The following is a 14,349-nucleotide window of genomic DNA, read 5'->3' as shown; positions in this document are numbered from 1 at the left end:
GACTTTTCACTGGTTTACATTCGGACCAAGTAACATCGGACCATTCTTCAACAAGCCGCATGATTTAAAGTATCATTTATGTCAAAAGGTGTGAAATGAGTTATGCCGTTTTAAAACCTTTGTTTAAGTGTTTGATAAAATTACTAACAGTAAGTATAAGCAACATCTTCTGAAAAGACCAACAAAATGGGTAACAGTATGTTTTAGTTGATGGCATGCTTGTCTTCCCACTAGGCTTCTTAACTGGTTTAACAAGCAAGGCTGGTTGGTCAACCAACTTCCCTAACTGAACGGTCCAACAACTAGACCAGCACTAAACTAGCACTAACCATTGGAAATTCATGCTGGTCTTTTTAAAGGGAGAGTTATATTTATGTATTAATGCAAGTACCACTAACTTTTTAGGCAGGGTTGAAGAATAGCAACATAACGTTGACATGATTATGTGAATTTATTCATATGTTTTTACTGTTTAAATGTGGATTAGTGACTCACTGGATAAGAAGTGTTGAGACGAAGGTCCAAAATCCCTGTGTGCTTCCCGTAAGAGCTTCAACCTGTCTTCTACAGCCGCCTGGAGAGAGACAGAGACAGAGAGAGAAAAAGATAGGTTGGTCGCTAAATGGAATATCACAAACATGCTGAAGAAATGCATCCACACACTCACAGCAGGGTACAAAACTCAGCATATGAAAGACAGTAATGAACACACACACTCAGACTTTCTGCAGGCTCAGTGAGTGTTCGAAAGAGATCCTGTGGAAAACAGATATGGTCTCATCACAGCTCAAACACACACACACACACACATACACACACTTTCCAATTACTCTATTGAGAACAGCATGCACTCTCGTACGCATAGACTGGACTAATTACACATATCACAAATTTAGAGAAGGAAGGATTCATTAGAAGGAAAAGCAAAAAGAAAGAAAAAGGGAAAATAAACGGAAGGAAACATACAATGAATGAGAGAAAAGAAAAGAAAAGAAAAGAAAAGAAAAGAAAAGAAAAGAAAAGAAAAGAAAAGAAAAAAAAAGAAGTATGCAGAAGACCTGCATAACAGGAACAGGATGGGAAAGGAAAGAAAATGCAGAAACTATGCAGAGTACTTGCATGAATGATGAGAAAGAGGAAAGTATGAGAAAAGTAAATGAAGAGGAAAGGAAATAGTAAAACAGGAAAATGATAGGAGCATGAAGAGGACTTGCATGCAAATGACAGGAAGAGGAATGATGAAGAAAGGAAAGGAAAGGAAAGGAAAGGAAAGGAAAGGAAAGGAAAGGAAAGGAAAGGAAAGGAAAGGAAAGGAAAGGAAAGAAGGACAGATCAATGCAGATGACTTGCACGAAGGAGGAGGAAGAGGAAAGAAAGAAAAGGAAATGAAAAGGAAAGAGGAAATAGGAAAAAGGATCAGAATATGTAGCGGACTTGGATGAAGGAAGAGAAAAAGTAAGAACAATTAAAATAGGAAACCTAAAAAAAAAAGGATATGAGCATGCAGAGGACTTGAATAAAAAGAACAGGAAGAGGAAGGAAGAAGGATGAGAAAGGAAGTGAAATAGGAAATATGAAAAAGGATAGGAACATGCAGAGGATTTGCAAGCTAAGAACAAGAAGAGGAAGGAAGAAAATGGAAGAGAAAAAGGAAATGGAAAGGAAATTAGAAAAAGGATAGGAGCATGCAGAGGACTTGCATGAAAGGAAGAGGAAGAGGAAAAAAGGAAAAAAAGAAAAGAAAAGAGTATGCAGAGGACCTGCATTAAAAAAAACTGGAAGAGGAATGACTAAACAGGAAAGGGAAATTAAAAGGACCGGTAAAATAACTGGAAAGGGAAAGAAAAAGGAGGATCTGCATGACAGGAACAGGACAGGACCGGACCGGACGGGAAAGGAAAGGGAATGAAAGGAAATAACAAAGGATAGGACTATGCAGAGTACTTGCATTAAGGAAGAGGAAGAGGAAAGTAAGAGAAAAGGAAATAGGAAACAGGAAAATGATAGGAGCATGAAGAGGACTTGCATGCAATGATACAGGAAGAGGAAAGATGAAGAAAGGAAAGCATAGAAAAGGAAAGACAAGGAAAATAAAATAAAAGAAATCGGGAAGAAAACAAACAGGAAATGAAAAAGAAAAAGGAAGGAAAAGAAAAGAAAAGAAAAGAAAAGAAAAGAAAAGAAAAGAAAAGAAAAGAAAAGAAAAGAAAAGAAAAGAAAAGAAAAGAAAAGAAAAAAGAAAGAGGAGTATGCAGAGGACCTGCGTGAAAGGAACAGGACAAGGCAGGAAAGGAAAAAAGAAAAGAGTATGCAGAGGAAAAGAACAGGAAGAGGGTGGATTAGGCAGGAAAGGGAAATTAAAAGGACGAGTAAAAGAACTGGGAAGGAAAGGGGAAGTGTAAGGAGTGGGCAGAGGACCTGCAGTAGTTTCCAGCGCATGTTGAGGTTGTCTAACTGGCGGTTGGTGGTGGAGGACAGCTGGACGTCCAGTGGGGTCAGCTGACCTGCCAAATCATTCACAGCTCGAACATCCTGCTTCAGAGGAGCAATCTCCTCACGAAACGCCTGAAACACACACATACACAGGGAGAGAGAAATAATCACATCACCATCTTTATCTCTGCATTTCACACACAAACAAATTTAAATAAATCACCAGCCGGAGCCTTTGGAAATTACTCAAACCATGTGTGAGAGAGGTGTAACAGCGTCATTTTATGATAAAACTACAAAAATAGCTTTAGGCAGGAAAATAACTGACTAGAATAATTGTTAAAGTTCACAAAAAAAGGAAGTTCTGTCACCATTTACCCTACCAGTGTGTTCTTACAAACCCAAACAATTATGTTTCTTCCGTGGAATATGTTAAGATGGAGATGTTAAACTGGATGTGCACATGGCTCTTTTCCACATAATGGAATTATAAAAGACTAGGGGCTGTCAAGCTCCAAAAAGGAGCCTGACAACTCCCAGTTCATGCTATTGTTAGTGTAGAGAAGCATCCAGATAAACATTTGTTATGCTCCAAAGAAGAAAGAAAGACATACAGGTTTGGAATGAAATGAGACTGATGACAGAATTACCATGTACCAATTATTCCTTTAAAATGCCATGATGACTTGGCTGAACTTTTTCTGATATCATCCCTAACGATTAAAGGAGAACTCCGGTCAATTTTAACATTGAGCTCATTTTTTTGTACATTTGGAGTGCTGTCAATACAGAGAACAACGACAAAAATCGGTGTTGCCTACACCGAGTTATTCTATTTTTAAAATTTGCACCCTGTTGACTTCAATGGGGCAAGTACTAAACCTGCTTTTAGCCTCTTAACATCCTTGATGTGTCATTACAAGTGCACAGAAAATGTGAGTGATTCCTTCTGAGTGAACACGAGTGAGTCTGACTGCAGTAGATGTGAAAGATATGAATAAAAATGATGTTATTTAAGCCAGCGCAAATACCTTTGTTTACATCCTGTTTTTCGGTTGAAGTCCAAAGTAGTCGATTGCAGAGTTCACACGCATAGGTTTAATACCTATGATCACGCGCGTGAACTCGGCAATCGACTACTTTGGACTTCAACCGAAAAACAGGATGTAAACAAAGGTATTTGCGCTGGCTTAAATAACATCATTTTTATACACATCTTTCACATCTACTGCAGTCAGACTCACTCGTGTTCACTCTGAAGGAATCACTCACATTTTCTGTGCACTTGTAAAATTGACCGGAGTTCTCCTTTAAGGAGCTCGTCTGGACTCATCGCCATTGGTTATAGGCCTCAGTCGTGAAGCAGAGTAAAAAGCTCACCGTTGTCCTTTCGATGTGATCCTGTAGGGAATCTATGAGAAGGTCTCCCACGGGTTGCCATCCTGCCTTGAGCTCCTCAGCCTGGGCTAGACGCAGGTCCAGTTGGTCCATGGAGCTCTGGAGGTCCTGGAGTTTATCTAGCGCTCTCTCCACCTGCTCTTGCCAGGTGCCCGCGTGTCCCATCAGCCTGTCCCAGCGCTCACCCACCTCTGCGGTCTGCTTACGGATGGCCTTGGCCACCTGCTGGGCCTTCTCCTCCGGGGTCAGCTCTACGGAAAACCACAGACACAAACAAGTTACGTCTTCACTTCAGTTGACCTTATTTTGGACAATTTCTCTGAAAGGTTCTAAAAAGGTACATTTGGATTTTACGGGGCTAGTTACTGAAACGCTAAAGCATATACAGATGCTCTGTCTCAAACTCTTCTAAACCACAGAGAAGCCTAAAGGCCAATTCACACAAAGATGACTATATAAATAACTAGCAATAATTATTTTAAAGTGCCCCATTACGCCTCAAACTGAGTAGTGTATCACTGAGAAACGTCCTGCTCAAGTCGTCCTTGCGATGGAGGTTCGGGTTGAATAACTAGTTCTTAATGTTTCATTATCGGACTCACTCTTGGATTGATACGGTAAAATCGACGCCAGTGCTAATGTTTTTACAGTGTGTACAATCGCTGAGGACTGAGGAAGCCTACGGAGCTGAAGTTCAGTTATGGTAATAGTTGTTTAGCTTCTGTCGTGCTTTACGCTGTAGACTAATCACAACAGACCGGGTTATCTGACCAATCAGAGCAGAGTAGACCAATCACAACAGACTGATCCATCTGACCAATCAGAGCAGAGTAGACCAATCACAACAGACTGATCCATCTGACCAATCAGAGCAGTGTAGACCAATCACAACAGACTGGGCCATCTGACCAATCGGAGCAGAGTAGACCAATCACAACAGACTGAGCCATCTGACCATTCAGAGCAGAGTAGACCAATCACAACAGCCTGGGCCATCTGACCATTCAGAGCAGAGTAGACCAATCACAACAGCCTGGGCCATCTGACCATTCAGAGCAGAGTAGACCAATCACAACAGACTGGGCCATCTGACCAATCAGAGCAGAGTAGACCAATCACAACAGCCTGGGCCATCTGACCATTCAGAGCAGAGTAGACCAATCACAACAGACTGGGCAGTCTGGCCAATCAGAGCAGAGCAGGCTTGCGGAAAGGAGCTACTGAATCTTCGGATGAGTCGTTTGAGAATCACTGAAAAATGAATCATTGATGTCCAATGTATTTTATGAGAAAATTAAAGTGTTTTTTTTACTTTGATGCATGTAAACCTGTTGTAGGAGACTCCAAAACAAAATCAGAAACCTTTAAAATGGCATAATAGAGGCACTTTAACATCCACATCAATGGACGATAAGGTTCAGGTTTATGTTCTGAAGCGAGACTTCACTATTCTCATTGAATTAGAGCGATTATTAAAACTTTTCATTGTAGTTATCGTCCATATAAAACTACTGGCATTTTCACACCTGACTCAATTTTTTCACCGTGTTTTTTTCTTCTTCAGAACATGGTGTGTTTTCTACCTTAGTTTGGTTTGTATAGGCACATACAATCATGGACACTCAGATCTACAAAATAATCGGTCCACGATCACCAGTTAGTCTTGAACCGATTGAAAACTAACTCTGAGTGGTTTGGTCGTGGTGAGAAAGCAATTTGATCCACCTGACCCCTGAACTAAGCTGTATCACAATTCATAATGGAAGATGCATTACATAAAAAGCAGCAGTGTCTGATTCTGTGGGAGAGCACATTAGTAATCGTTTATCACATTACTTATTGAAAACCAAAGCGCTCCTCTTCATCTTGAAATGTTGTGCATTTGCTTTTCTCAGAAACCGGTGCATTGCAAGAATGCTCTCCCGACGAAACATTAATTCTTGCTCTAACTGATAAATTACATGTATAGAGCAGGAATGAAGGCTTATATATAATATATATATATACATATAATATGTGTGTGTGTGTGTGTGTGTGTGTGTGTGTGTGTGTGTGTGTGTGTGTGTGTGTGTGTGTGTGTGTGTGTGTGACAAAAGCTAGTCCGCATCTTGATGAGAAGAATCCCAGAATATAATCAGATGCACCAATGAGAGGACAGTTTTACTCACACGACTTAAACACATTTTGGCACGCATTGAAATATTGCCTTGTGAAAGCGAATCGAACCAAGGAGAAAATGCAACATTGTAAGAATTTAAGTCCCTGTTTTGGAACAAACCATCTACAGGTCTAAAAATGTCCTGTGTCCAATGAAAATGATAACCTTGATTATGAGCTTAATATAATGTTTAAAGAGTTTCATTTTCCAGTATCATTGTGTGTTAAACAGCCATAACAAAAGTGACAATAATTTACCTTAGATCTTGGAAATAACACACTATGTGAAAACAATGATTTGGTATTGATTTAAATACTGATGGTCTAAAACCCAATCGTCATCATGTTTTACCGCAGGACAGTAATTGTGAGTATGTTTTCAGTCATCTGTGCAGGAATGCAATATGGAGACTGTACATAGGAACATTTATCTTTAGCAACACTATGGAAGTATATAGCAGGCACAACAATACCGCTATAAACATAGATATCTATGAGAACAATATGCGTCACAAAGCCTCAGTTTTCACAGTCCACACCTCAAAGCGAAAACAATGTTTTCAAATTCATCCACTTGGGAGAGCGTTTTTAAAAAAGCTCCGTCTTGGTTGTCAAAAATGCCCTCTCAATGTGGAGCAAGGCCAAAACGGAGAGAAAAAGATGCGTTTTCAAACAAAAACGTATTAGTGTGGACAAGGCCTTCGAAGGCAGTAGAATTTTACCACATACTGTCTGGAACCGTCTCTGTGTTCGGGATACACATATGATCCCTAAAATGTTGCCAATGGGAAGCTTACTAGGTTTTCGAATTGAGTAATATAAACGGTCTGTTTTGAGCACCTCACATTTATCAATGTGACAACAACTTGACTTTTCAGCTTTTTAACTTTTCCACATTGCTTATTGAGGGGTCACTTAAGAAAGTGTGTATTAATGAGTCCACTCAGCTAATGAGCTAAAGAGAGGGAGGTTTACAGGCGACAGGAGGCAGATGTTTGGGCAATTTAGAAAGAGCCGAGGGCATGTCTACAGGCAGGTCTACAGCATTAACATCTGCTCTTTCATTCAGCTTCCAGGCTTTTTTTGAGGACGTGAGAGGACACTTTAGCACAAACGGCAGGGCTGATTTCTCCATTCCCCAAATGCTCACCTCTATCTTTCATCTTTATATTTCTGATTAAGCCAAGCGAGAACCAATTTACAATTCAAATGCGTTCAAGCGTTTCTGGAAAGGTTTGAAATTCAATTAAGATCCAGGGGTTAAATGGAAATGAAAGTGACGGTTTCTCAGCGGCTTGTTTATGCTCATTTGGTGACGAACTGCGGAACAGATTGCTTTACATTTGAAAACATACAGTTCGATTTGGAAAACATGCCTTTGCGTGAACATTAGTTGTGTATGATTTTATCTCTGAAAGCCGCTCGGGCTGTGTGTTTGCGCAGGACGGGCAGAGCTCGTGAGTGGTTGTCTGTTCAGATAGCTGAGCGCTGCGCTTTGATCGCAGGGATAAAGGAAGATGGAAGCGCAGAGATCGCTCAAGGACTCTGAATGGGAGATTGCTCGAGGTGTTCGGAGGGAGGCATGCGGAGAGAGATCAGAAAACGCTACCCCTCTCAACCCAGCTGACATCAATAGGAGTAAATGTGAATGTATAAATGTGCAAATGTGTGGTAGAGATATTAAACAAGCAGCACGCTGAATCTGCACCCTCAAAATTACATTGAAAAATATTTTCATAAATGTCAAAACTGTCATTCACAAAGTTCTACAAATTCATGTTTTTTTTGGGGTGCTGTGAAACAAATGCATTAAAAATGCATATTTATATAAAATAATGTGAATATAAAAATATCCATATTAATAATATTAACTATAATAACTAAATAGAACAACAATAATAACTAAATACATTAAAAGTTTGCTATAACTAATCTTGATTAATCGCGAAGGAAGAGCGGAAAACAACGTACGCTCAGGAAGAGAATTTTTTCTTTGAAATAATTATATTTTTAAAATTGAATCATTTATTTTTGCTCCCAATTGTTCTTTCCATTGTAAATCAATGGAACTCTAAACTCGAATGGAAAATGAATAACTTTCAATAACTCTTTGACGTTGGCACACGGCCTAAATCACTAAAGAAGGTTGCAGCGCACTCCTAGCAGCCACATGATCTGAGATGTCCTTCACGTCGTAGCACAAACAGTTCAGGACGAGTTATGCAGCAAAGTTTAAAATGCAGACTTAAGTGGAAGTGACATGTGAAGGCCAAGTGTGGAAATCCAAACTCGGAATTTGTCCTCTGCATTTAACCCATCCAAGTTAGTGCACACACACACACTGTGATACACACCCGGAGCAGTGGGCAGCCATTACGCTGTGGCGCCCAGGGAGTGATTGGGGGTTTTGCTCAAGGGAACCTCAGTCATTTACTGCCTGTACTGGAACCTTTGGGTTACCATTCAGACTAGCTAACCATTAGCCCACGACAGCCCTAATTGTTTGTTCAAATCCCTAACTCTCAGAATGTGCAGCAGTAATAGTTCTGCTTGCCTTAGCAAAAACGTTCTGCCCTAGATGACTTTGGCGTTTTCTGAAAGACAAGAAACATTGAGCTTCAGGAAAGTTGAAAAGTGGAAAGAGCCTGCAGTCTCTGATCTACCAATTAACCCGGTTTCAGTGGGCATTCGCACACTCCTCCTAAACGCTTGCTGGAATCCGAGCGCATGCGTACGTGCTCTCACACACTCACTCTACAGCTCTTCTTCTTTCTGATAACTTATGTCTGATGTTTGTCCTAAATTAGCTTTTCAAGCGGGTCCCAGAGGAAGTGTCCAGAGAGCTGGGTAACTTCCCAGACATCAGATACTGCAGTTAAGAGCGTGTTGACAGGAGGTGTCCGACTTATCAGAGTCACTTACATCAAAGAGCATCCCTTAGAGAGTGTCAAAATAAACTCCGCTGGTCTGTGTGTGTGTGTGTGTGTGTGTGTGTGATGTTCTCATACTTGTCTAAGTTTCTCAAGTCCTTCTTTTGCTGAGGTATTTTTAAGAGCAATCAATTATTGTAAAAGTTACTCTCTCCTTGCCTCATTGAGCACATGGATCAAAACACGTTATTCATGGTATAAATCAAGACTTTTGCATTTTATCCCTTTTCTCTTTCTTTTCTCTCTATCATTACACATCTCGGAGGATGGCAGGACAAAATAAATAATGGCCTCTCACCAGTTTTGGGTTGCAGATTCTTGCGTGGCTCTTCGGGTCCTTCGATTGGCTGTTCGGCCAGAAACATGTGTGCCTGATCCAATGAGCTGAGTACTAAATGCTCACGCTCCAAAAGCTCCGCCCTCAGAGCCTGAAAACACAAACCAGTAACATCACATTACAATCCGTCAATCAATACTGTCATTAATGAAGCTTAATCATGGAAAACAGCAGTACAGGAATAATAATAATAAAAAAAATTAATTAGCATTAGGAAAACAGTCGACCAATCAACAAAGATATAGAAAGACAGATGGATGGTTGGATTACATAGAGAAACAGATCACTAAAAATAGACAACAGTACGAAGAAACTGATTTTCCACAACAAAACCACGTCAACAACGTGGCTTTTCCCCCCATTATGTCTGTCGTAGTCTGTCATTATTTGATGTTATATCATTTCTTAAGCAAGCAAGCGCTCCATCCAAAGAGACAGAGAGAAAGAAAAAGTGTGTGTTTGTGTGTGAGATCAGTGAAAGCAAGATGAAAAACAAAGAGATCAAGAAAAGGTGAGAATGAGGGCAGAGAAAGATTGATAGGGAGCACGTATAAAAACGGACACTGAAGTGCAATTGCAAGCACAATCTTGGAGGTCAAACTAGACATTTCCACAGGGTTGCACGCAAATTAGCCAAACTAATAGCCGTTCCTTAACTCAGACAAAACTAATTCCTGCCTTCGGGCAGCTTCACAACTTCTGTACACACACACTTAAATGAATAGCCAAATCTCAGCGGAGAGGGAAACTGGATTACCATTCCTCTGATAGTTGGGCCCCTAAGGCTCGACTGGAGAGCAGGGTCACGGCACCCTTCCACACTTCTGAAACGGTCGTTAAACAGAGCCGGAGGAAGTGATAAGCCCTTTAATTACATCCTGCTACAGTAAACCTAGCGAACACCATTAGAGGCCCGAATGAGGAGAGAGAGGAAGAGGAGCGGACCATTAAACAGCATTACTGAGACATTAAGGGCCGATATTAAAGAATAATAAAGATTAGAGTAAGATGGACAAAGAGGCTCATATGAGATCAAAGAAGAACATCACATTCGAGTATGTGCAGCTTGATAACTGGATAAACTGTGTTTCCCTATTAGTCAACAGACTACTCAGATAAGGAAGTAAATGAATATCGCCTACATTGTGTTCTCAGTGTTTCAGCTATGGCGGCATTAAACAGCCAATATACACACAACTGTGGTTGCACATCAATTGAATTCACTATTATTGAGTGTCAAGCTGTGATTGGCCTAGCAACAATAAAAACTGGAACACTCCTTAAGTTTATCATGCTTTTCTTTTCTGCATTTCTGCATGTTTCTGTTCCCTGATAGCCCCAAAGATAAATGACACGGTTTAAACGCTATAACCTTAAACAGCCTAATTATACAGTTTCATTAAAGGGACATTGTTTACTCACACCCCTGTCCAACCCAGAAGACTGTTGTTCATTTTTGAATCTCAAATGAAGATATTTTAATATTCTCTCGTAATTTTTTTCCATCCATTGAAAGTCCACAAAACCAAACCTTCAAAAATGTATAAAGAGACCAAAACTTAAGCTTCATAAAGACACTGTAAATGTACTCACACTCGTGTTGTTCCAAACCCATAAGAGAAAACACACATAATATGCATACATATATATACACACAACCTAGGAGTTTTCTGTTCTACCACTGAAAGTCAATGCAACACTTTCAAGCTTCAAGTTCATAAAGAGTTCATCTTTTAACTCTTTTCCCACCAGCGTTTTTGAAGAAAAAAAGTTGCCATCCAGCTGCAGCATTTTTGATCATTTTCGCAAAACTTTCATGGCCCCCAGAATATATATTTTTTGAATGAAAAATGAAATGAAAAAATTATATCAAAAGAAAGAACAGGGCCTCTTCTTTAAAAAAAAACCAAACAAAAAAACACAACGACCCTGTTTTATTCTAGCTTCATGCATTCTTTGTTTATCAAGACTTGGATGTGGGTAAGTTTCATTAAAAAAGGAACATTTGGAGCAAAAACCTGAGAAAAAGAAATTCTGTTGATTGATCCAGATTGGCTTCATCCAATTTGGATTCAGAACGATAATAAAAACACAGATGGAGTAGATCGAGTCCATCAACACCCCTAAAGCTTCACAGTCCAGTTGCTCGTCCTGGGTTGACATTTCATGCAGTAACATTAGGCAGTTTTGATTTATATGCTGTTTAAAGTTGATGATTGCATTATTTTACGTATGCATCTGCTTGCATATGCTATCGCTTGTTTCTGCTTCTTCTTCGCTTGTGTTTTGATCAGGAGATTCAGTACTCTTTCAGAAGATGTGTAATAGCGCCCCCTACCGTATAACAGTCAAAACATGGAAAGCAGGAAAATTACATCAATGGCGGGGAACAATGTCTTAAAGTTTGGAAATTTTGAAGCTTGAAAGTTTTGGTTGCCTTGACTTTCAATGGAGGAGAACTCTTAGGTTTAAATTTTTCATTAAAATATAATTAGTGTTTTGAAGACGAATGAAAGTCTTATGGGTTTGGAACGGATTTTTTGATAAAAATGCGATTTTTGGGTGAATTAAAGGGTTGGTGACATCACAAACCCTAAAGATCAGTAGCCCCATCAACTGATTCGAGCACGACAAGTAGTAGTAGGTAATTAACAGACTACCACTGACACTGAATCAAGCAACTAACCGATAAACATGTCTTTGAAGAGCGAACATGTTGCCAAAACCCCCGTTATAATCTCTTATTGTCTTTGCACTGTTAGTTATGATGAAAGCATTCGTGAGAGTGCAGAAATCGAATTGTAATGACAAGATCACTGCATTCATGCACTCAACATTCATGCCCATCACTGCAATCTTTCATGCCAGCATCTAAATATAATGCTATAGATACACTTTTCACGATTAGTAAACCTTGAGAACTGTAATAGTAAAAACGTGCTAAAAGTTTTCGAGAGACTTAAACATGTAATACTAGCTATTTCATATGCAAAGCTGTCAGCCAATCACAGCAGTGGGCATTTACACTGAAGTCTCAAAGACACGCCCCTTTAAACAGAGCGTTCAAATCAGAGGCTAAAATCAGGGTAGGAAAAATGCCTTTTATTTATAAATTATGACAATTTTTGAAGTAAAAATCCTACTAACATTATAATATATATATATATATATATATATATATATATATATATATATATATATATATATATATATATATATATATATACATATGCACCCCAGGAAACATTATAAAACAATAAAACAATGCAGTCCATGACTCTTAAACACTTTACGTTGGCACTTATAGCTGAAACATTCTTTAGTAAACAACCTTCCAACATCGACACAAACAAAACAAAAACGGATAGCTCTTTAATTTCTTCCTCTTTCACAAAGATGATGAGTTTCCACTTTTAAAGCCAAAAAAGCATCACTATCATCAGTGCTCTTCCTGAGCTCTTAAAACACTTTTGACGGACACAAACAGCCAAACACAAAAGCACATAATGAGTAACCTCAGTGACGAGAGTGAAAGACCATTCAAAGCCATCAAATGGCAAACTACTCGACACATCCTGAACGCCTCTAAAAGACTCCCAAACAAGCACTCTAACGGCTGGGGCGATGAATGTGAAGAGAGAGAGAGAGAGAGAGAGAGAGAGAGAGAGAGAGAGAGAGAGAGAGAGAGAGAGAGAGACTGTATTGTCTGTCAGTTGTAGCGGCATCTTGCCCTTGACTGAAGCTCACGTCTAAGATGCTGGAATTATGCCAAAGTACCATTTATCGCTATAGCAACAAACAGTGTCATAGCAACAATAATTACCTCAGCGCTGCTCTCCCCAGTTTAGAATAATGTCACCCTCAATGTTTAATTGAACTATCTGTGCATTTTATTGAATCATCTGTGGCATGCTGTGGATTACTGAAGAAGATAATTTTGCCGCTAGTTTTGAAACAATCAGAAAACGCGTCTTTATTAAAGCACACACAGATGGAGGTTTAAAGCATTTATATCGAGTCATCTGTACAAAAATGTGTTATTTAAAAGTATCAGAAATACATTTCTAGGCGGATTTTTTTTTTTTTTTTTTTTTGCTGCTTTTAAGACCTCATGAGAAGTTCATATATACGAGCTCAAAAGTGTTTTAAGTGATTTTGTTAAATTTCATACTTCTTTCTTGCACAAAGACAGGAAGCTTTTAGCACCATGGCAATGAAGCCAAAGTTAAAATTCAATGGGTGTACTTATAAAAGTCAAACCATATTTCAAAATAGTTGGACAATAGACTTTTTTTGAATGGCTTCTTTCAGGAGAAGCACACAGAGGGCAAAGAGTTTTAGTACAAACCAAATCATGAAAGACAGAAGCATTTGCAATGATGGAGAGTTTGTACTGTGCTTAAAATCTCAGATAATGACTTTCCAATCCATTTAACAATGTGTAAATTGAAATCAATACTCGAGCAGCAAATCGACACTGATTCATAACTAACGTCTATCAAAGTTGACCGAAAACTGTCATTATTTCAGACAGATAAAAACGTACAGCCCACCTCTCATCAGGCTGAGCACGAACTCTTACCCTGAAATCAAAATGTAAATTTTTTTTTGCTTTTAGTATGAATATGTTAGCCTGAAGGTTATGAATAAGCTGGCGTGTTCCAAAAACAATGACAACATTTGCATTTAGGAGATATAAGCATTCAAAACTTACAGTCTCTCACTTCCGCTAAAATGGATCGCGGATTTTTATGACGTCACCGCGGACTTCAGCTCCTCATCACATCTTCTGTCCAATCAAATGCTCTCAAGAATCTAAAGCTCCGCCCCCTATGCTATAAATACCACCTGACACGTCACGGAGCAATATGTGTTGGAGATGTGTGTTCGTTTGCTCAAACGCTTTTATTCCGTTTTCCAACTGTTCGTTGGTTGAGAATGAAATGACTAGAATTTATTCACACCTCTACTATTGAATCCAATGTATCATCAGATCTCGCATTCGCTTCCATGGTGCTGTCAAGTACGACTTTCTGTCTGTGAGGTAAACTAAACGCTATTGGCTATTTGAAAAGGGGGAGGAGCCATTCAATA

At 39.3% G+C, this 14,349-nt stretch overlaps 1 protein-coding gene across 7 annotated transcripts in view; it reads right to left on the bottom strand.

The window, feature by feature from the left end:
• utrn (utrophin) overlaps positions 1-14,349 on the bottom strand; it is a gene marked incomplete at its 3' end in the record, with an annotated part of 238,761 nt that overhangs the window by 68,176 nt on the left and 156,236 nt on the right. For all 7 annotated transcript variants that reach the window (XM_079849569.1, XM_079849573.1, XM_079849571.1 and 4 more), the window contains 4 exons: positions 9,217-9,346; positions 3,814-4,082; positions 2,419-2,565; positions 496-574 (listed from right to left, as the gene is read on the bottom strand). In XM_079849569.1, coding sequence (XP_079705695.1) covers positions 496-574; positions 2,419-2,565; positions 3,814-4,082; positions 9,217-9,346 — 625 coding nt within the window. The remainder of the gene's footprint in view (positions 1-495; positions 575-2,418; positions 2,566-3,813; positions 4,083-9,216; positions 9,347-14,349) is intronic.

Source organism: Squalius cephalus (assembly GCF_949319135.1).
Source record: "Squalius cephalus genome assembly, chromosome: 18".
NCBI classification, from domain to species: Eukaryota; Metazoa; Chordata; class Actinopteri; order Cypriniformes; family Leuciscidae; genus Squalius; species Squalius cephalus.
This window is presented reverse-complemented; position numbering and strand designations above follow the sequence as displayed.